This window comes from Mirounga leonina, unplaced genomic scaffold, assembly GCF_011800145.1.
Source record: "Mirounga leonina isolate KUSES-001 unplaced genomic scaffold, KU_Mleo_1.0 Mir_129, whole genome shotgun sequence".
Taxonomy (NCBI): Eukaryota; Metazoa; Chordata; class Mammalia; order Carnivora; family Phocidae; genus Mirounga; species Mirounga leonina.
The window spans coordinates 23,269,559-23,291,958 of NW_023270323.1; the positions used below are offsets into that span (position 1 = coordinate 23,269,559).

The 22,400-nt window shown below is 35.2% G+C and overlaps 1 protein-coding gene across 4 annotated transcripts in view; it reads left to right on the forward strand.

Moving 5' to 3' along the window:
- Positions 1-22,400, forward strand: part of ANKRD17 (ankyrin repeat domain 17) — a 161,562-nt gene that overhangs the window by 66,935 nt on the left and 72,227 nt on the right. For all 4 annotated transcript variants that reach the window (XM_035004815.1, XM_035004816.1, XM_035004818.1 and 1 more), the window contains exons 2-5: positions 9,639-9,792; positions 17,948-18,104; positions 21,671-21,818; positions 22,063-22,210. In XM_035004815.1, the coding sequence (XP_034860706.1) occupies positions 9,639-9,792; positions 17,948-18,104; positions 21,671-21,818; positions 22,063-22,210 (607 nt within the window). The remainder of the gene's footprint in view (positions 1-9,638; positions 9,793-17,947; positions 18,105-21,670; positions 21,819-22,062; positions 22,211-22,400) is intronic.

The window sequence follows — 22,400 nt, forward strand, 5'->3', positions numbered from 1 at the left end:
ACTTTAAGGAATTAATTTATTAACCTACCTGACATGATAAAGATAGCTTGTATTATACTGGTTTCTTTTCCAGATGTTTAGTGTTCTGATTCCCAAGGCTGTCCTTTTCTTAGATCAATTTTTGTTGTTGAAGGCATACATTCTCTAAGTTCAGAATTATTTGTGGTTTTAAAATTGTCAATTTGCTTACATATCTAAAAAGTTATTTTATTCTAAAGTTTAGAATTTTACTTTCAAAATAATTGTACTTTAGAACTTTTAGTTGCAGAGTTGTCTTCTAGCATCTTGGGTTGTATTTGAGAATCTGATACCAACCTGATTTTTAATTCTCTAATTAACCACTCGCCTTACAAACTTTCTACACTTTATATCCTTGGAATGCTCAAATTCCACCCGGTTATGACTATGTGTCTGTATCTGAGAATGAGTGTGTATATCTGCTTATACATTTTCAAGCCATCTCATAAGAATCATTTTATTCTGAGGCAGTTTTTATGATAATTGATGAATAATGATAAATACCAGAGACAGGTTAAATTTATAATTAGATTGCATCGTACTATGGATATCTAGAGTTGGGGTAAGTTTTTTAAAATCTGTAGCCTTAATTCTATTACAGAAAAACCACTTACAAACTAGATTTGAGAATTCCATACAATTTTACTTACTTTAAACACTCATAATTGGTTCACTTTATGAAGTTTACAATTAATGTTAAAAATTTCATATTGAATTATTTCATACTGAGTTGTTATAGGCAGATAAGTACTTTGAAGCTTAAGAAAAGAAGTCATGTTTTGTATTAGCTCTGTGAGAACAGTGCCATGTTAACTATTGTATCACCAGTTTTTAGCACATTCCTAGATTTTTTTTTTTTTTTTTAAAGATTTTATTTATTTATTCATGAGAGACGGAGAGAGAGAGGCAGAGGGAGAAGCAGGCTCCCAAGGAGCAGGGAGCCCGATGCGGGATTCGATCCCAGGACGCTGGGATCATGACCTGAGCCGAAGGCAGACGCTTAACCATCTGAGCCACCCAGGCGCCCCACATTCCTAGATCTTAACTAAAATTTATTAGATTGGTAGATGGGTATGAATGAAAGAATGTAGGAATAAATCAGTGTCTTCTTAATAGATTTTTTGAAAGCTAAATTTATTTTTAGTCAGGTTCACTTTAGTTTTATTTACTTGAATCTCAGGATACTGAAACCATAATGAGTCATACTATTAATTGATACTCTTTTTACAATAAGGACTTTAAGTGGTTTTTATTTTATGCTATTTTATTTCAGCATATACATAGATCAGTGTTCAGTTACCGTACTGAAGGTTTTATCTTAATGGTACAGAAAAACTACATCCAAATATATTAATTTAAGAATTGTAGTATTTGGAGCACCTGAGTGGCTCAGTTGGTTAAGCTACTGCCTTTGGCTTGGATCATGATCCCAGGGTCCTGGGATTGAGCCCCGCATTGGGCTCCCTGTTCAGCGGGGAGCCTGTTTCTCCCTCTGCCTGCCATTCCCCCTGCTTGTGCTCTCCTGCTGTCTCTCTGTCAAATAAATAAATAAAGTCTTAAAAAAAAAAAAAAAAGAATTGTAATATTTTAGCTGAAGTTTACCCTATTTAAGACTTCAAAAAATACAGATCAAAGAAATTTTTATTAGGTTTTGGGGTCAAGAACAAAAGAGAAGAAACTATTGTTTCTTTGAATTAGGTTTACATAGCCTGTTCTGCATATCACTGAATAAGTGACAACACTTGAGTTACTAGGTAATTCAGTCCATGATGATGACTTCAAGTCAAATCGTTCTAATGAATCTTTATTTTTGGTAGATGAAATGGTATCAGTTAATATCTGTGTTCTTAAAACCCACTCGCTATCATTGAAATGACAGAATTGGTCATAAAAATCAAACACTGACATTTACTAAAAGTAAAAATCATACACAGTGTAAAAAGTTCATCATAAACATTGTTTTGGAGGGATTTTTCTGCATTGACTTGCTTAAGAGCTCTTCAGATTTTAAGTATTTTGAGTTTTGGATTGAAGATACTGTGTTTTCCTGGAGCAAGTGTGAGAATTTTTTGTTATTATAAAAAATGTTTGTAATATAATCAAGATCTAGATTATCTTTCTTGGAATATAGATTATCAACTTGAAATTTAGATTACCTGCTTTAAATTGAATGAAAATGGACAGGGTAATTTCCAGAACAACAAAAACAGTAATTGGTGAATAGGGATGGGATGGGAGGATGGGCAGTGTTAAAGGTCAAGAAGTCCAGATTCTGGAGTTGATAGCATTCTCATTTTTTAAAGTATGTTTATCCTCAGAGACTGACTTTTTCCTGTCCCCACCTTGCATAATCTCTCATTTGATATATTGAAGTAAGTTATAAATAGATTTCTTTGTCTCTGCTGTCACATCTATATAAAACCATCTTTCGCATGATCTCTAATTGTCTTTTTAAAAAATTGATTATTTGGGGTGCTTGGGTGGCGCTTTCGGTTAAGCATCCCATTCGGTTTCAGCTCAGATCATGATCTCAGGGTCATGAGATCAAGCCCCGTGTTGAGCAGGCTCCACGCTCAGCACGGAATCTGCTTGAGACCTCCCTCCCTCTGCCCCTACCCCCAGCCCCACCCCTCCTCCCTGTCTCTCAAATAAATAAATAAATAAGTAAATCTTTTTAAAAAATTGATTATTTATCTTAATACTTAAATCCTTCAATAACCTACCATATAAATTCTGAACTGCATACAATATTGAAAGGCCCCATCTTCCTTCAGCACTGTTCTTTTTACCATTCTCATTCAGAATTGTTTTTTCCTTTCTCTGTACAATCACTATATCAGTGTCTACCTTGTACTGTTTTTCAGTCTTCTTTGGTATAGTTCTTTGCACATAGAGTTGCCGTTCCATTTTGTATATTTGTAGAATGCATTGATTATAATGAAATCATTTTTGTATTTCCTTTCTCCTTTGGTTGCCCTACTGCTTTTTGCACATTGTATGTAATTGGTGGTGAATATTTGTTAAATTGAATGGAACTCGTATATATGATGTCTAGTTAATCAGAATATATCTTTATCCTTTGAAATAAATGCCAGTTTATTACAAGATGGACTGCTGTTCTCTAATATAACAGTGATACTCTATCTGTTTTGACAGGAAGTTAGTTTGAAATGTAATGCTAATGTTCACAGTTGGTCCAGATGGCCCTACATTTCCAAATTTTTATATGACTTTATGTTTTACTATAGAAGGACAGGGAGTACCATTAATGGCATAAACAAATTCCTTCAGTCCTGACCTTTGTTAAAAGACCTTGGTTTTCATTGTTGAGTGTTTGTGTTAAGTTTATTTTGGGGAGGAAGTAAAAAAGAATGTTAATTACTTTGTTAATCTAAATAGTATTACTGTTAAATAATAATTTTTATTTTGTTTGTTTTTTTGTTATGTCAGTCACCATACAGTACATCATTAGTGTTTGATGTAGTGTTCCATGATTCTTTGTTTGCATATAACACCCGGTGCTCCAGGCAATATGTGCCCTCCTTAATACCCATCACAGGGTATTAAGGCTAACCCATCCCCCCACCCCCCTCCCCTCTAAAACCCTCAGTTTGTTTCTCGGAGTCCATAGCCTGATCATTCATCTCCCCCTCCGATTTCCCCCCCTTCATACAATGGAATATTACTCAGCCATCAGAAAGGATGAATACCCAACTTTCACATCAACATGGATGGGACTGGAGGAGATTATGCTGAGTGAAATAAGTCAAGCAGAGAAAGTCAATTATCATATGGTTTCACTTATTTGTGGAACATAAGGAATAGCATGGAGGACATTAGGAGAAGGAAGGGAAAAATAATTTTTTTTTAAATGTTTTTATTTATTCATGAGAGTCAGAGAGAGAGAGAGAGGCAGAGGCAGAGGGAGAAGCAGGCTCCCCACCCAGCAGGGAGCCTGATGCGGGACTCGATCCCAGGACCCTGGGATCATGACCTGAGCCGAAGGCAGACGCCTAACCATCTGAGCCACCCAGGTGCCCAAAAAACAATTTTTTAAAACAAAAGCAACCTCTGCAGTAAAACATCACCTTTAGTCTTTCAAAACCAAAAAGATTTAACTTGCACAAAAGCGTAGAGACAGGTATGATAAAGAAAGCCACTATAAATCTTTTTCTCACATTCAACATTATCAAGAATGTGCCACACAACTTTGTTTTCCGGAAATATTTTATGGCAATTTTCTGACTCTATTTTTATATATATGGCAGTATGCATCTTTAAAAGATAAAAGCATTTTCTTACCTAACCAGAATAATTACTTTATACAGTCTAATACTCAGTGCGTATTCAGATTTCTTCACTTGTCTTGAAAATTTCATATAAGGTCTGTATTGTTTTGCTAGTTATGTCTTTGGTGTCTCTTTAATTTAGAGCTTTTTTCCCCTTTTACTGTCTTTTAAAAAAACAAAAGAACATGTTCCACATTTTAGTTGTGTGTGTTTTTTCCTATTTAACTTTGTGGTTTTCAACTTGTCATACTCCAGGGTCTTTTTGTTTGTTTCTGTTTTTCCTCTAAGGGTACATTTGGCAATGTTTGGAGGTTTCTTGGTGTCACAACCTGTGGTAGAGTTGCTACTGGCATCTAGTGGGTAGAGGCCAGGGATGCTGCTAAACATTCTGAAATGTATAGAGCAGCCCCCAACAACAAAGAAATTATACCCCCCAAAATGTCAATAGTGCCAAGATTGAGAAATTGATTTAACTTCTTCTAATATTTGCCTTATTAATTTTTATAAACTGGTAATTATTTCTAAGGGCTCCGTTAGATTATTGGTTATTTTCAGAGGGGCAAGAATACTTCATAGGTGGTACTGTGTATTTTATGTTACATAAATCAGAGGCATGTAATGTTTAGTTACCTTACTTTGAGTAATTAGACAGTAGGTTCAGCTTTGTCCCTAAATACAGAATTTCAAGTCAGTTTTTCTAGAGCAGAGTGAAAAAAACCTCTTTTTTACTCCAGCATGGAATTTTCTAGTGGAAAGAATATTGAACTAGTTAATTGGATAACTGGTCTCTTGGTACTAGATATTTAGAAACTTGCTATTTAAATAATGGTACTGTGCTTCTATTTTCTCATCTATAATAATGAATTGAACCTGGTGATTTCTAAGGTCCTTGCATTATGATGGTTCTTTATATTAGACAAGAATTTGATGTCCAAGCACCATTTCATAAAATATCCATCTAGTGAAAACAATACATCCAAAATAGCTTAAATATAACTTGTCATGCTTTCAATTATTGGTAACTTTGATATGTTATTTCCCTTAGGGAATAAATTTAATAAGGATATACCTTTCCTTCTGTCTTTCCCCTCTTCATGGAAATTATTTTTACATTTCATTTAAAGAAAACATTTCAAAATATTTATGTGAATTTCTTATTCAGAGAATTTTTAATGTTCCAGAATTTGGCTGTGGTTCAAAATGAATCTTTTTTTCAGTAGAAATATAATAAAAATGAGTCTGGTTTCAATGGGAAAACATAGTATTTAATCTGAATTATCTTAATTCAGTACATGGTAGAGCAGGATTTGCTCATAACTTAATTGACCTATGAATAAAGGATTACTTATTTTTGTATTTTTATGACTGCATGTCCTTATGTCAGTCTCTCTTCAGTTCTGTAATGTAATGCAAGAATCTTTCCAGTTGGGGAAAGAGGAATTACTGTTAAAGGAAGAAGTTCTCTTCTACTTCCTCTTTTAAATTCCTACAGCTTTCCCCCTCCTCCCTGTAATAGTGTTCATTTATGCACATACTTTGGCTCTCTCATTAAAGAAGTAAGTTCCTAGATAGTGGAGTTGATTTTACATGTCTCTCTATCTCCTCGTCAAGTGAACTGTAGTATCTCTTGCACAAAGACTGTTTGCCAATGGTGGACATTTTGCCCTACCTGTTACTTAATGTACCATTTTTCAATAATCTGTAAGATATACCTTTAAATTTATTTTTTGTAACTACCTCTCCCTTCCCCAAATACACTATATATAGCCTTATAGCCTTTTAGAATCTGAAAGGGAAAAATCCCTAAACCATCTTTTATTTACTCAAATCCCTGTTTCCATGGAGTTTAGAAAGGCAATAAATATTATAATAACTCATATGCAATGAATTTATGAAAAAATTATGTAGAATAGGGATCTAGAGATGGCTGAGAGACTTGCTTAGGTCACATAGGTGGCATCTGAACCAGTAATGGTACCTAGGTCTTTAGATCCTAACAGCATCTTTGAAATTAATTTCTTCATTAGTATTAAACTGGGGGTGGGGGAGATAGAAATCCATTCCTGTTCTTTTCTTTCACCCCAATACATTTAAATCTATATATAAAATTTCATAGTCATTTGAATTTACTGTTTTTAACTTAAGTTTTTCACAAAGTAAGAATAGTGGACTTAAAAATCAATATAACTTTAGTGGAGAAGTTTAAAATCAATAAGAAAACATATTTCTGTAATTAATATCCCTCATGAAGAGATTGAGATGCATTTTTCATAATAAATTTTCATCAAGCTCAGGACACAGTGTGGCATAGGGGACTTTATGTCAGAGAATCACTTTTAATTGAAATTTAGTATCTCCTATGACCTAACTTCTAACTTTCTGACCTTTCCTATAGTAAATACTCTATCATAGAGAAATTTTATAGCTTGTCTACCAGTTCCACATTCCTTCTTCTCCTATTGTCTTATATAAATTAGTTAATTTGGTCAAAATCTTTTCATATTTATCTTTCTGTATGCAGTGTCTCCTTTGATTTAAATACCTCTGATCTATACTTTTGACTTGGCACTTAACCATGCCCTGATCTTTGAAATACTTTTTCTAAAACTCTAGTCTGAAATATTATTTAATTTTTCATTTGTTTATTTTACCTATGTTCATTTTTCCATGTTTATTTCAATACCTTTGTTTTCTTTCATCTTCTCCCATTGGATTGGAAAATTGTAGATACTTTCACAGAGAAAATTTCACTGGGAAGCAACTTTTTCTTTAAAGACTCATCTTCTGGACCTTTGTTGAAGATAAGACACAGTTTTTGTTATACTATAATTTTGAATCACACCTTGCTATGGCCAACTCATGTCCCAAAAGTTTACTTATTTTTTTAAAGATTTATTTATTTCTTTTAGAGTGAAAGAGAGAACATGCAAGCAGGGGGAGGGATAGAGGGAGAAGGAGAGAAAAGCAGACTCCCTGCTGAGCTCACTGAGCCCTGGGCGGGCACGGGGTGGCGGGGGGTGCTCAATCTTCAGAACCTGAGATTATGACCTGAGCAGAAACCTAGAGTCAGAGGCTCAACTGACTGAGCCACCCAGGTGCATCACCCCTCCCCCCTTTTTTAAGATGTGTTTATTCCCAAAATCTGCTTCTTAAAGTATAACACTTATGCTACTACCTTAAAAGATAACTTAAAACTAAAAAGAGTATATTCTTGTTGTTTCTTTTTTTTTTCCCTAACTCCCTGTCATTTTAACAGGGAGTTGTTATTTGATGGGTTAAAGTTAATATACAGCAAAATTTTGTGAAAATTTTCAAATATTTACAGAGATTATTTACAGAGTATCCAGTGTCTATTGTATTTGAAACATTAGAAATCTGAAATCATGTTAAACTGTGTTAGTCTAATGGAAATTTGGAGAGAAACATACTATTTCCTCCCAGATTTAACATTCAGTATGAAATATGTGTTGGTTAAATATAATGTTTGTTCCTGGTTACTAGATAGATGACTTTCAAAGATGAAATGACTCAGAGTTTCTCATGTTATAATAGTTAAAATTTTATTCCTTAAGGTTTTTTTCATATTTCTTACATTTAGATACTAGGTATGAGCATAATTGTGTTCTAGGTTAATAATTACTTTTATATCTATTTTAGTTATTAGTGTTAGAAGTACCTTAGATTTGTGAAGTAAATATCATGTAAAATAGTGGCAGTTTATGTAATGATTATCGACTTTTTATCAGCAAACAGGAAAGAATATAGCTTAGTACTTATTTGTAAGTAGCACTATAATAAGGGATATCACAACAAAACTTTTCCCCATGTCTTCGGTGTTTGCTATGTTCTAATTCTTTAAATATTTTTTAATTGAATCTGGATTGAATGGAACACTGGTTCTCAATGAATAATCCCAGGTCCCTCAGGGTCCCAGAGACCATTTCAGCGTATCCAAGAGGTCAAAACTCTTTCACCACAGTACTGAGATGTTATTTGCCTCTTTTACTGTGTTGACATTTGCACTGATGATGCAAAAGCAATGGTAGATTAAACTGCTGGCCCCTCATTTGAGGCCATGGCACCAAATTGTATTAGTGTCATTATATTCTTCAATTCTCACAGTTAAAAAAAGAAAATAAAAAGCCAATTTTACCTTAGGAATAATCTCGATAAAGCAATAAATACTAATTTTATGAATCTGCACTTTGAATACATGTCCTTTTAATATTACGGTGTGTGACAAAATGGGAAGTAAACATAAGGCACTTCTGAGGTTCTTTTTGTGGTTTTTTTTGAGATGCAAGGTAAATTAGCCATTTTTTCCCCATGAAATACCATTGTTACTAGAAAATATAATTGACAGACCCACTACACTTACCAAACTTGAATATTTGGCAAATGTTCTCATCAGAAATGATGGGAATGAGCTTGCCACTTTAAGGAAAACGATTGGCAATATTTGTTGCCAATGAGAAAATTAAGCTTTCAAGCACAAATTAGAATTTTAAATTTTATTTGCCTGGGCTTTACAGTACTTAAAACTTTCTGATGAAAATATCACTGGTGGTGATATTAACAAGTGTGATTTTTTGATATTGTAGTTTGTCTTAATGTGAATATTAATAAATTTAACCATTATCTGAAGGTCTTGGGTGGGCAGTACTTTATAAGTGCATAAAAGGGTCCTGAGCAAAACATTTAAGTCCTGAGAGCAGAACATTTAAGAACAGCTGATTTATGGAAGGGAAGATGAACCATGAGAGACTGGACTCTGAGAAACAAACTGAGGGTTTTAGAGGGGAGGGGGTGGGGGGATGGGTTAGCCCTGTGATGGGTATTAAGGAGGGCATGTATTGAATGGAACACTGGGTGTTATACGCAAACAATCGTGGAACACTATATCAAAAACTAATGATATAATGTATGTTGACTAACATAACATAATAAAATAAAAAAAAAAAGAACAGCCGATTTAGGTCCTCTACAAAAGTCAAATGTTTCAGTCTAATCATTAACCTCTTAGCTCCCCCTATCTCACCCTTATCCCACCAAATTAAAATAGAAAAGAATACATAATTTCAGTAAAAAAAAAAAATGAGACTATGCTGCATATGAGCAGCACATTCTTAAATTCTTCTATAAATAAAATTTTTCCTTTAAACAGTGGGCTTATGTATCGCATTGAATTTATTTAGAATTGCATCGTATTTATCATGATATTTACATTAAAATACTTTTTCTCTCTTCTCCTTTTTCTTCTGTTTCTCTTACCACTTTGCCTTTCTCCTTTTATTCCTCCCTTCCTTCCTTTTTTTTGTATTTGTTTTCTAGGTGGAATCTTTCATTTTGGATCAGGATGATTTGGAAAATCCAATGCTGGAAACGGCTTCCAAGTTGCTCTTGTCAGGTACTGCTGATGGTGCAGACCTCAGGACAGTAGATCCAGAAACACAAGCTAGACTGGAAGCTTTACTAGAAGCTGCAGGTAAGTCTGCAGACCTTACATACGTAATTAGACTATCTAATTTTCAAAGTTACATATAAATGTAATAAAAACTACTATGATCAGGGGCACCTGGCTGTCGCAGTTGTTAGAGCATGCGACTTTTGATCTCGGGGTCATAAGTTCCAGCGCCACGTTGGGTGTAGAGTTTACTAAAATAAAAAAAAAAACTACTATGATTATAAATGTAAGGTCTTGGGGCGCCTGGGTGGCTCAGTCGTTAAGCATCTGCCTTTGGCTCAGGTCATGATCCCAGGGTCCTGGGATAGAGCCCCGCATCGTGCTCCCTGCTCAGCGGGAAGCCTGCTTCTCCCTCTCCCACGCCCCCTGCTTGTGTTCCCTCTCTCGCTGTGTCTCTCTCTGTCAAATAAATAAAATCTTAAAAAAAAAAAACAAAATAAATGTAAGGTCTTGGACATTTAGTCTAATATTATTCATAATGATTAATGGATAGCTTTCTAGAGAATTACATGGAAATTTCATTAAAGAGTATTTTCATTACCCAAGTAAAATCCACATGTTGCTGTCAACCTTGAAGAGAGATTTCTCCTATAGTCAATTTTCTTTAGTCCCACATTCCATATTTGTGAATTTGCCTCCTTGATAACATGTATTCATACCCTAAAATTGGTGCTTTCAGCACTTTTTCAGTCTTTCATAGGAATGCACATAATAGTGAAAAATTGTCCTACACACGTTCCCTGATGAGATGAAATAAGGTGAAGCTCTCAGTTCTCATACTGTAAACAAGTGTCCTTTTCACCTACTTAGAGCCATTTTTTTTCACATTGTTGTGCCTTTTGTTGGCGATTACATTGTTTATAATGGTCCCCAAGTATAATGCGAAAGTGCTATCTGGTGTTCCTAAATGTGAGAAGGTAGTGATGTGCCTAATGGAGAAAATACATGTGTTGTTAGATAAGCTTCTTCAGCATGGGTTATAGTGCTATTAACCATGAGTTCAATGTTAATAAATCAACTATACATTAAATAAGGTCATCTTTAAACAAAAACATACATAAGACAGTATTTGGTTAATGCAAATGCTGTGTGACCAGAGGCTCACAGGAACCTAGACCTGTATTTTTCCTAGGAGCAATGGTTCAGTTATTCATTAATTCAGTGTTCCCAGTGACTTTATAGAATATAACTACCATGAATCATGAGAATGACTGTATATAATTTCCCCTTTTTTGTCATAGACTATCTCTTGAAACCTTGTAAAGTGAATCATTGTATTTTTGTAAAGTGGATCATTATTATATTGTCCCTATAAGAAGTGTTTTAATTAGAGATTATATATATTTTTAATTAGAGATTATAGGGCTATAATCTATAGCCCTAAAGTATAAGGGAATAGTAACTCTCAATCTCTGTGATCATTTTATATAGCCATATATTTTCTTAACTTTTCTAAAGTGGACATAAATATATTGTGAACATTAATTGATCATTTTTTTTTAGCACCCTGATTTGCTATATAGTGTACATACAATGCATGTAAACTGCTGCTTTATTATAGCATAAAACCAACCTACTACTATTTGGTAATCCTTTCAATAAATCCTTGTAACACAGCATCTAAATATTTGAAGGACTCATGGTTAAATTTGATTTCTGTCCTGAGTAAAATTCTAGAACGGATTATTAAAGGGATCTAGACCAAGTACAAATGAAAACATAGTAGGGCACATGCAAGGTCCTGTCCTTGAGTATAAAAAACTATTTATTCAAAAGAGTAGATACAGGGGCATCTGGGTGGCTCAGTCAGTTAGCCTTTGGCTCAGGTCATGATCTGGGGGTCCTGGGATCGAGCCCCATGTCGGGTTCCCTGCTCAGTGGAGAGCCTGCTTCTCGCTCTCCTCCCAGCTTGTGTTCTCTCTCGCTATCTCTGACTCTCTCTCTCTCAAATAAATAAAATCTTAAAAAAAGAAAAAAGAATAGTAGATATAGAATTTAGCATTTGCTAGAATTTGGTGTTGCTATAGAAGTTTATGTGAGAGAAATGAAGATTGTAAAATTATTTGAAAATGTGTCATAAGAGGAAAAGAGAATGTTTCTCCTGAAGATGAGAAAACTCAGGTTGCATATAAGAGGGATATTTGTTTTTGTGCACCCCAAGAGGCAGAACCAGGTTGAAAAGTGCTACAGGAAAGTAGACTTCGGCTGAGAGGAGTTACTTTTGGAGGTAGAGTTCTTTTTCATAGGATGCTAATAGTTGTTTCATTTTCTCATTTCTATGTTTGTTTTTTTTTTCTGTTTTTTCTACAATAGCCCCCCCCCCTTCCTTATCTTCTTTCTCACTTCTCTCCCTTTCTCCCTTATTTCCTTCTTTTTTAAATGAAAAATGTTAACGTACAAGCCCCGAGGGAATACCCATCATCCAGCTTTAACAGCCATCAGTGTATGGACAATCTTGTTTCATCTTTACTTATTGCCACCTGCCGATGCCCCACCCCAGCAAGTTAATTTAAAGCAAACTAAACATTATATAATTTCATATATAAATACTTCAGTATAGGGGCGCCTGGGTGGTTCAGTTGGTTGAGCGTCCAACTCTTGATTTTGGCTCAGGTCATGATCCCAGGGTCCTGGGATTAAGCCCTGCATGGGGCTCTGCAGTCATTGCAGAGTCTGCTTGTCCCTCTTCCTCTGCTCCTCCCCCCACTCTTACATGCTCTATCTCTAAAATAAATAAAATCTTAAATAAATAAATAAATACCTCAGTATATACTCTAAATTAAGAACTATTTTTAGATTTATTTATTTATTTTTATATTAAGAGAGAGCGAGCAAGAGCTAGCACACGGTGGGGAGGGGCTGAAGGAGAGAGAAACTGAAGCCCTACAGGGGGCTTGATCTCATCACCTTGAGATCGAGAACTGAGTGGAAACCAGGAGTCGGTTGCTTAACTGGCTGCACCACCCAAGCACCCCAAGAACTTTTAAAAAAATAAACATACCCATAATACCATTGCATATCTAAAGAAAAAAATAATAGTAATTCCTTGATATTGTCAAATATCCTGTCAGTGTTTATATTTCCCGAATTATTTCATAATGGTCTTTTTTTAAAGGTTGCTTTATTTTTATTTATTTATTTATTTATTTATTTATTTATTTATTTATAGAGAGGGAGGGAGGGAGAGAGAGAGAAAGGTGGGACAGAGGGTGAGGGAGAGAGAGAATCTTAAGCACGCTCCACGCCCAGTGTAGAGCCCGGTATGGGGCTCAATCTCACAACCCTGAGCTTATGACCTATGGCAAAATTGAGAGTTGGTGGCACCCCATAATGGTCTTTTTATAGTTAGTTTATTTGAATTAGGATCCAAACAAGTTTTACATTTTTTTATTAAATTTTTATTTTTTTTAAGGATTTATTTATTTATTTTAGAGAGCGTGTATGTGTGAGTGGGGGGAAAGGCAGAGGGAGAGAATATTCAAGCCAACTTCCCACTGAGCGGGATCCCACCTTGGGGCTCCATCTCACCACCCATGAGATCATGACCTGAACTGAAACCAAGAGTCCAATGCTTAACTGACTGAGCCACCCAGACACCACCAAGTTTTTTATTTTAATTTCAGTAGTTAACATACAGTCTTATATTAGTTTCAGGTGTACAATATAGCAATTCAGCAATTCTCTACATACTCAGTGCTCATCATGATAAGTGTACTCTTTAATCTCCTTCACCTATTTCATATTTACATATTTTGTATGTATAATTTGATATTTTTCATGTTAATTATTTAAGTGTCTTTTAATCATAACTTTTTCCTTTTTTCCCCCCATTTATTGAAGAAATTGATTGATGTGTCCCACTTTATCAATTTTGCTAGTTGCCGCTCTGTATGTTGTATTCCTGTAAATCAAAATTCAGATCCAGATAGTGACCAGATTCAGATTCATTTTGTTTTTAGCAAGAATAGTCATTCATGGTGTATATATCTCCTGTGTATCACAGAACTACTCTGGTGGTTTCTCTTTTTGTGGTGTTGAGATTGACCATGGTTTAAGTATCCTGAGAAAGGATGCTTGAGAAGTACAAGTTTTTGAGACTGTCTGAAAAATGCCTTTGATGCTATCCTCACACTTGATAGTTTGAAGGTATAGAATTCTGGTTTAAAAATCTCTTTCAGACTTGAAATTATTGCTCCATTATCTCCTAATTCCTGGTGTTGCAGTTCAGGAAGTTAACATCACACTTACTTATAGTAGTCTCTTATCTCTGCAACTTTTCCTTTCTCATCCTTCTCCATAGCATTAGAATTTGGGGCATTTTAAAATTTTGCTCACATTTTGAATATTTTTGGATGTCCTTTACATTTCAGATTTTCTTCAAATACCTTGTGAATCCTAGCCTTTTTGTAGTCAGTAGCAATGCCATAAAACTAAAACGGAAAGTATATGTGCATGTTTTGTCAACTGGTGGGTTTCACTATGAAGTATTTATTATATATTATAAATTAATACATTATATAATTACTACTGCAGCATAACAATTTATTATAAATATAGCAGCATGACACAACACCCATTTACTCTCACTTAGTTTTTGTAAATAAGACATCTGGGCACATAGTGTGGCTAGATTCTCTTGCCCAGGGTCTCCTGGGCTGAAATCAAGGTATCCGCTGAGTTGAGTTCTTATCTGTAGGCTGTCAGAGAAAATCTGCTTTCAGGTTTATTGTTGTTGGTAGCAGAATTTAGTTCCTTATAGTTATAGGACTGAGTTCCTGATTTCCTATGGACTGTCAGCTGGGGGCTGCTCTTACCTTCTTGAGGTTGCCTACCTTCTTTGGCATGTGGCCCCCTTCATCTTCATGTAAGCACAGTAGAATCCTTCTAATGCTTTAAATCTCTGACTTCCTTTTCTCCAATTAGCCAAAGAAATCTCTTAGTTTTTCATAGGCTCATGTGATAAGGTCAGGCCCACCCAAATAATATTCCTGTCTTCAGGTCAACTGTACCATATAATGTAACCTAATCATGGGGATAAAAGCTATGAAATTCCCAGTCCCAAGGATTACATAGAGTGAGTATACCAGAGCAGGGTAAAGTTGGTGACATTTTAGAATTCTAGTACACAGTGATTGGATAGAGACCCTTCCCTTTCTTTGAGAACTCTCCAAATGTCAGTATCTTTAAATCTTTTCTCTGGGGCTTTTCAGTTTCTTGAGAGACACATCTACCAGGTTTTATCTGGTAAATGTTAAACCTGGCTACCTGTATTTTGGGAGCTTAGAGTGGGAGGGGGTTGAGGATCTCACTGTTTATAATGCATATATTCACTTAATCCTTATTTCCTTTTAGTATATCATCTCTTTTTCCTCTTTATCTAATGACTACTAATCCTGGGCCTTTCTGGTTTGGTTTCTATAGAGAATAATCATCTGGCTGTGCAGTTTGGAAATAGAGTCTTCAAGCATCTGACTACTTCTCACAGGTGTTCAGCTAGTCTCTCTGTTTTCTGGCCCAAGCCTCACCCCTGTGTCTGGTACCTATAATTTCTGAACCCTGTTGGGCTGCTCACCTTGTTTCTCTTTGATATCTGTGTTTCTGTTTGTTCTGCTAAGTCAGTTACATCTCCTCTTAACTTTGTCTTCAAAAATAGGAATTAGGTTGAGTAAGTTCTAAGAGGAAGAAAAGGGAGAAAATAATAATCTTAAAATCCGAAATCTAGGTAATCTTTTAATGCACTGTTTCTCTTCTATCGTTTATAAAGCCTATAATGTCTTATTAGGACATTTTTGTCACAAGTTACGTGGTTCTTTTGTTCAGTTGATTCAGTGTTAGAATTGGGAAAGAATAATCTGATCATCACGTATCTTTTCTGTTTTCGATCTTCATTGATTAATACGTAATAACTGGTTAAGACTAGTAAAAAAGGATCATCATAATCCAGAGTAGCTAGAATAAATTAATTTTCAGTCACTATTTATTCATTTGAAGGATTACCATGTATATCTTAGGTTACTTCCTAATTATCTTTACTAAAATAGTTACCTTATGAAGACATGAGAAGTTCATAAAAATTTAATATGGAATATTTTGTTTTTGATGCTCTTTCTTTTTAAGGCAGTGATTACTTTTTACTAATCCAGATATATCTTCTTACCTAGTTCTGTTGCTGTCATTGGCAAATAGTTGTTATATGGCTGATCTGAACTGGCTAAAAAATTGGAGCGAATTCTCTCATGTGAAAATGCATCTGTGATCTTGGTTTCCATAGCGTTAGGATACTTAACTAACCACAGGTATCTTACTGAATAAATACTGCTATAGCAGATTCAGACTGTGGTTGGTTTTTAATATTAGTGACACAAATTATATAGTAGGATCAGTTTTATCAGACCGAGACTGTCTTTATTCTTTGCACATCTTGATTGTAACAGATACCAACTTTGACTGCTCTGAACATTTGTTATATCTAAAACCATAAAGGCTTTCTGTCATTTATTTTTGGTTCCATAAAGATATAGTATTTGATATCTTGGATTTTTCCAGTAAGAAAACCAAACAAGTACAAACTTTTGTACACTTTAAACACAAACTTATATGATGTTATTAAGCCCTTCTACTGTAAAAAGAAATCTGCACAGGTATGTTTATTATTACCATTTGAGTGGGGTTTTTCTGATTGATGTCTTAGGTAAGTAGTTTGTTTTAAAACCTGTGATAATACTTCTTAAACTTCAATGTGCATCTGAATTGCTTGGGAATCTTTTTTTAAAAATGCAGGTTTGGGGTCAGAAAATCTTGGGGCCTGAGATTCTGCAGTTCTTTTTTTTTTTTTTTTTTTAAGATTTTATTTATTTGAGATAAAGAGAGAGAGAATGCATGTGTGCACAGGAACAGAGGGAGGAGCAAGGTGGGGTGGGGGAAGAATCTCAAGCAGACTCCGCTCCAAGAGCAGATCCCACATGGAGCCCTGACATGGGGGCCCCAACATGGGCTTGAGGACTCGACCTTATGACCCTGAGATCATGACCTGAGCCAAAACCAAGAGTTGGATGCTTAACCGACTGAGCCACCCAGGCGCCCCCAAGATTCTGCAGTTCTAACAAGCTCCCAAATGATAGCAGTGTTTGTTCTCCATGTACCACTTATTGAGTAGCAGGGATCTATAATATGCATTATAACATTAGGTGTTTATCTTCAAGTTGGAGCAGAGGTTTTTAATCCTGGCTATGCATTAGAATCTTCTTAGTGCTTTAAAAATATTTAGATGCCTAGGCCCTACCTTCTACTTACTGAATTATATCCTTAGATGTAGGAGAGCTTAGCATCTTTATTTTTGAAAAGCTCCACTGATGGGCAGCACCACAGAGTTAGAATAATAAAAGTTAGAGAGAAGTTTGTTTTGTAGTGATAATCCAGAAAAACAATAAGATATATTTCATGCAGATAGTTATTAACCAGTTCTACTTTTGGATTTTTATTCTTTTACTGTTCTGAATGTTTTTTAGATATGATATTGAGTACATGTAATAAGTTATAGACATAATTTGAAATAAACAGGTACTCATGTTATCTTTTATATGGCCTGTAATGTCTTATTAGGCCATTTTTGGTCACAAGTGGTAGTAGGCCACCTAAACAGTCTTAAACAAAAGTGGGCATCTACCAAAAATAATGGGCATTGTTCTGGCTTCTGGCACTATTGGTTTCAATGAGTCAAAAATGACTTTTATCTGAACTGTCTTCTTTCTGTTTCTCTGCTCTGCTCTCCTCTATATTGACTTATTTCGGATAGTCTCTCTCTCTTTGTGATCATGAAAGTGGCCATTAGCTCATGACTCACATCTTAGCAATTCAGTAACCTTTGAACATAGAAGTTCTTCCAAACCTATGGCAAAAGTCTGACTGGGGACTCCTAGTTGTCCCAGCATAGGCCAAAGACTCATTTCTGGCACCAGAGAGTCATGGGGTCAAGCACTTCTAGACCACATGGGAGGAATAAGGTTATTAGAGAATTGGAGAACAGTGATTTTCCAAAAGATTCCAGACAGACAGTATATATGTGAAGTGTAACATTTAAAGGTTATTCGTTAAGATACATAGAGTTAAGTAACTTGACTTTTGCTTTGTTTCTCCTTTTGGGTATATCCATATTGGTGTGAAAATCATGTAATAGGAATAGGCAAATTATCTACGGCTGATGGTAAAGCCTTTGCAGATCCTGAAGTGCTTCGGAGGTTGACATCATCTGTTAGTTGTGCGTTGGATGAAGCTGCTGCTGCACTTACCCGTATGAGAGCTGAAAGCACAGCGAATGCAGGGCAGTCGGACAAGTAAGTACATTTTCTCTGTGATCAGTATAAAAACATTTTCTTTTAAAAATAGCTAATGTTCACAGCCTTTATTTTGTGCTTGGCATGGAGCTAACCACTTTATTTGTAATATCTTGTTTTTACAAAAAGCCTTAAGGCAATGGATTTTGTTTCTACTTTCCTTTTATTCTGAAAAGCTCAAGAGAAGTGAATAATTTAATCAAGATCAAATAGCTGACAAGTGGCAGACCTGGGGCACCAGTGACTACAAGTCTGACTTCTTAGCCAATATGTTATTATAAAAACCTTTTGCCTCTTTAGATTTTGTTTTCTTTTAATGTTTTGGTGACAAAGAAATAAATGCTTTCTAATTAGTCATGCCATTTTCTAGTTAATATGTATAATTCTAGTCATTTTAAAGAGCAAGTTTTTTATTTATTTGTTCTATTCATGTTCAACAAATGTCATAGATCTAGTTCCCATAATCTGAATGTGAGTGAGTCCCAGGTACTTTTTGTATGCCCTACGATTCCTTTTATATAGTACTTTACAGTTAGTAAGGACTCAGTTTATATTTTGTGACTTTGCTTTTTTAGGTTTTTCTGATGATCTTACACAATAAAAGTCACACCATCTCATATAAAAAAAACAATTATGGATAGTATATGAAAAATGGATATAAGCTCCAAGAAAACAAATGGAAGAGAATTATTAATATAAATTACCTTTTTTGCTTCCTCAGAGGCTTGTTTTCCTCTAACTAAAATGACACCATTTTATTTATTTTAGCAGTTGCCTTTAAACACTTGAGAAAATGGGAGGATTCTTTTATATATGGGTTTGGAGAATTAAAAAAATAGAATTTAAGGATTATCTTTTATATAATAGTGTTTTTATGTGACATCTTTAAAGAGCATGAAAGAGAGCGCCTAGGTGGCTCAGTTGGTTAAGCAGCTGCCTTTGGTTCAGGTCATGATCCCGGGTCCTGGGATTGAGTCCCGTGTTGGGCTCCCTGCTCAGCGGGGAGTCAGCTTCTCCCTTTGCCTCTCCCCCAACTCGTTCTCTCAGTCTCACTCTCATGCTCTCTCAAATAAATAAATAAAATCTTTAAAGAGCATGAAAGAAAGGTATAGTATTAACAAGAATATGAATTTGCTCTTCCTCTTGGCTCTGTATTCATCTTCATTTGTCTAGATTTTTGTGTTTTTCTTAATTTACTATTCTCATGGATTGACTCTCCTTCAGTTAACTTCGTGTTCTATTTCTGAATTAATGATCAGTTTTACTACCCTGTGGTATTACTAATATTCTCTTAAATGTGGTGCCTGCTGAGACTGGCAAGAAAGAAAGTTACAAACACCTTGAAGAGTATATTAAAGCTAGTTCAAGCAGGAAATAGAATAGAAAAATAAAACGTTACAGATTCTTTGGCATTGAATATACTAAAAAATAGAGCATGTTTGTGACAGTCATTTATTCAGCAAAACTTGAGAAATACAGTGGAGTACAGTGATGTTATGTGTTAGATTTTACATTAGTTAAGTGTGGTGCCATGTGCTCGATCTAATGTACCCTTTGCTCATAAGTTCGGAGTTTCAAATGTTGCTATAGTAGTTCCCGTAAGCTTGTTTTAAAGCTAGCACACACAAGGAAATTGAATGCCAGTCTAAATGGGATTGTAGAGGGAAGGTATGTGTGTGCCTCAGGAAGAGAAAAAGAGGAAGAGCCCACTTGAAAGAGAGAAAAGGTATGTTCTTTATAAGGACATGTCTTATGGGAAAGATTTGTCTTAAATTTGTTTAAAGGTAATAGAGAACACTGGGTCTAGGGACTGTTGGTGTCCTAAAAAATGGGAAATTATGAGACAAGCCTACTAAGTGCTATTCAAGACTTTGACTTTGGTAAGGGGATAATACAATTAACCAGTAAGTATAATATATAACATGGCACACAATGGTAAGAACTATGGGGAAAAATTGAATGGGGAAGTGCTAGAGCAGTGTTTGGGGTTGGAGATCACAGTGCATTTTTAAGAGAGTAGTCAGGGAAATCCTCACTTAAAAGATGGTTTTTTAGCAAAGACCTGAAATTGGTAAGGGTGTGAGCTGTGTCTGACAAAGAAGCTGTCTTGGCAGAGGGACAGTGAATACATATATCTTGGAGTTGGAGCTTAATTAGCATTTTTTATGAAAAGCAGGAAAGCCAATAAATGTGGCAAGAGTAAGCGTGAGAATAGTAGGGGATGAAATCAGAGAGGTAAAAATTAGGACTGTGGGTCCCTACCACTGGAAAGATCTCATAAGTACTTTGGCTTTTAGTGTGAGTGAGATTAGAGGCCAAATGGAAGATTCTGGGCAGAGGAGTGACATGATCTGCTTTCCTTTAAATAAGATCTCTCTGGCTGCCTTGTTGAAAAGAGTCTGAAGGAAAACAAAGGTAACAGCAGGAAGACTGTTCAGGAGACTTTGCCATAATCTGGGCTAAACATGATGTTCTTGAATCTGGGTGGTAGTAATAATAGAGGTATAGAAAAGAAGTTACCAGGGCGCCTGGGTGGCTCAGTCGTTAAGCATCTCAGGGTCCTGGGATCAAGCCCGCATCAGGCTCCCTGCTCCGCGGGAAGCTTGCCTCTCCCTCTCCCACTCCCCCTGCTTGTGTTCCTCTCTCACTCTCTCTTTCTCTCTGTCAAGTAAATAAATAAAATCTTAAAAAAAAAAAGAGAAGAGGTTACCCATGGATGCCTTTAGTATCAGAAGTGACGGGACCTTCAAGAGGATGATACAAGAATTGACTTATATTTGAAATGAAGAGAGTATTAATAGCACTGGATTTAGTGTTTTTCTTAGGATGGATTTTATCCAAGAGCAGAAGAGAATCTTTAGAAATGTCCATAGTTGGAATTATTTGGGGATGTTTATAGGGCAAACACTTTACTCTCAGTCTAATTTCTGTTGCTTCACTTTCTCCACCTTCCTTTTGCTTGAATTTAGCCTTTGCCTTGCCTGGATATTTTTCAGACTTCACCAAAATATGATGCACAAGTAAATACTTGAAAAAAAAAAAATCTCCTTATCAGTTATTCATATTTTAGTCAAAATTACATGCTCACAACTTTCCTGATTTCCCTTTAGTTGATCGAAGGACTCAGGTAGACCTTTATAATTAGTACAAGTTTTACCCATTCTATTAAATACATTTTTTATTAACTTTTATATAAATTTTCTCACGACTGAACAAAGGGAAGTAAAATTATTACCTGTATTGTGTTCATGTGATTTTCCATAAATTTTATGTTTTAGAATTTTGTTTTTTTTCCCCAGGGATAGTAAACTGGACTTTATCCTTCTGTTGCATAGCTGTAATCATCTTATAACGTTGATAATTCTCATTCAGTGACTTTTATATATAGATTTTAAAATAAATTCAATTCAAGGAACTGAATCATTTTCAGTTTTCTTTTTGTTATGGATCATATTGAAATAATCATTCTTGTTTAGCACTACTGTTCAGAATTACCTCAAAAGCCAATACACTGTGTAATTTTTCATATTTTTATATCCTGATATTAAAATGTTCTTCCCCAATAGCCGCAGTTTGGCAGAAGCCTGTTCAGAAGGAGATGTAAATGCTGTGCGAAAGTTACTCATTGAAGGGCGAAGTGTAAATGAGCACACTGAGGAAGGAGAGAGCCTCCTTTGTTTAGCTTGTTCTGCTGGATACTATGAGCTTGCACAGGTTTGTATTATAAAAATAATCACATGGGTTGTTTTTGTTATTGTTTTTTAATCTGGCCTACTTATTAGGGAAATAATAAAACTCAACCGTTAGGCTCATTTCAACACATAGTTTTGTTACATACACTTTGTGGTTGTTGGCTCTTTTACTTTAAATGACTAGGTGGGTGTTAACGTAAATATGTTCCACATGTTTTGATGAATATATCATTTTCTAATACCATTTAAACTTTTTCTTTCATAAGGTTTTGTTGGCAATGCATGCAAATGTGGAAGATAGGGGAATCAAAGGTGACATCACACCTTTAATGGCTGCTGCTAATGGAGGACATGTCAAAATTGTGAAGTTGCTGCTAGCTCATAAAGCCGACGTCAATGCACAGTCTTCAACAGGTTATTCTTTTTCAGTTTTGCTAAATATGAACACCCTTTGCTAGTAATTATTTCACATGAAAATCATCACTAGTAAAGCTCTTGCAGTTCTCTAATTATACAGTGCTACATGTTTGTATAAGGCTATGCATTAGGTTTAAAGTAAAGAATATATTTTGAATAAAATTTTTCTTCTTTGGTGTATGAGGAC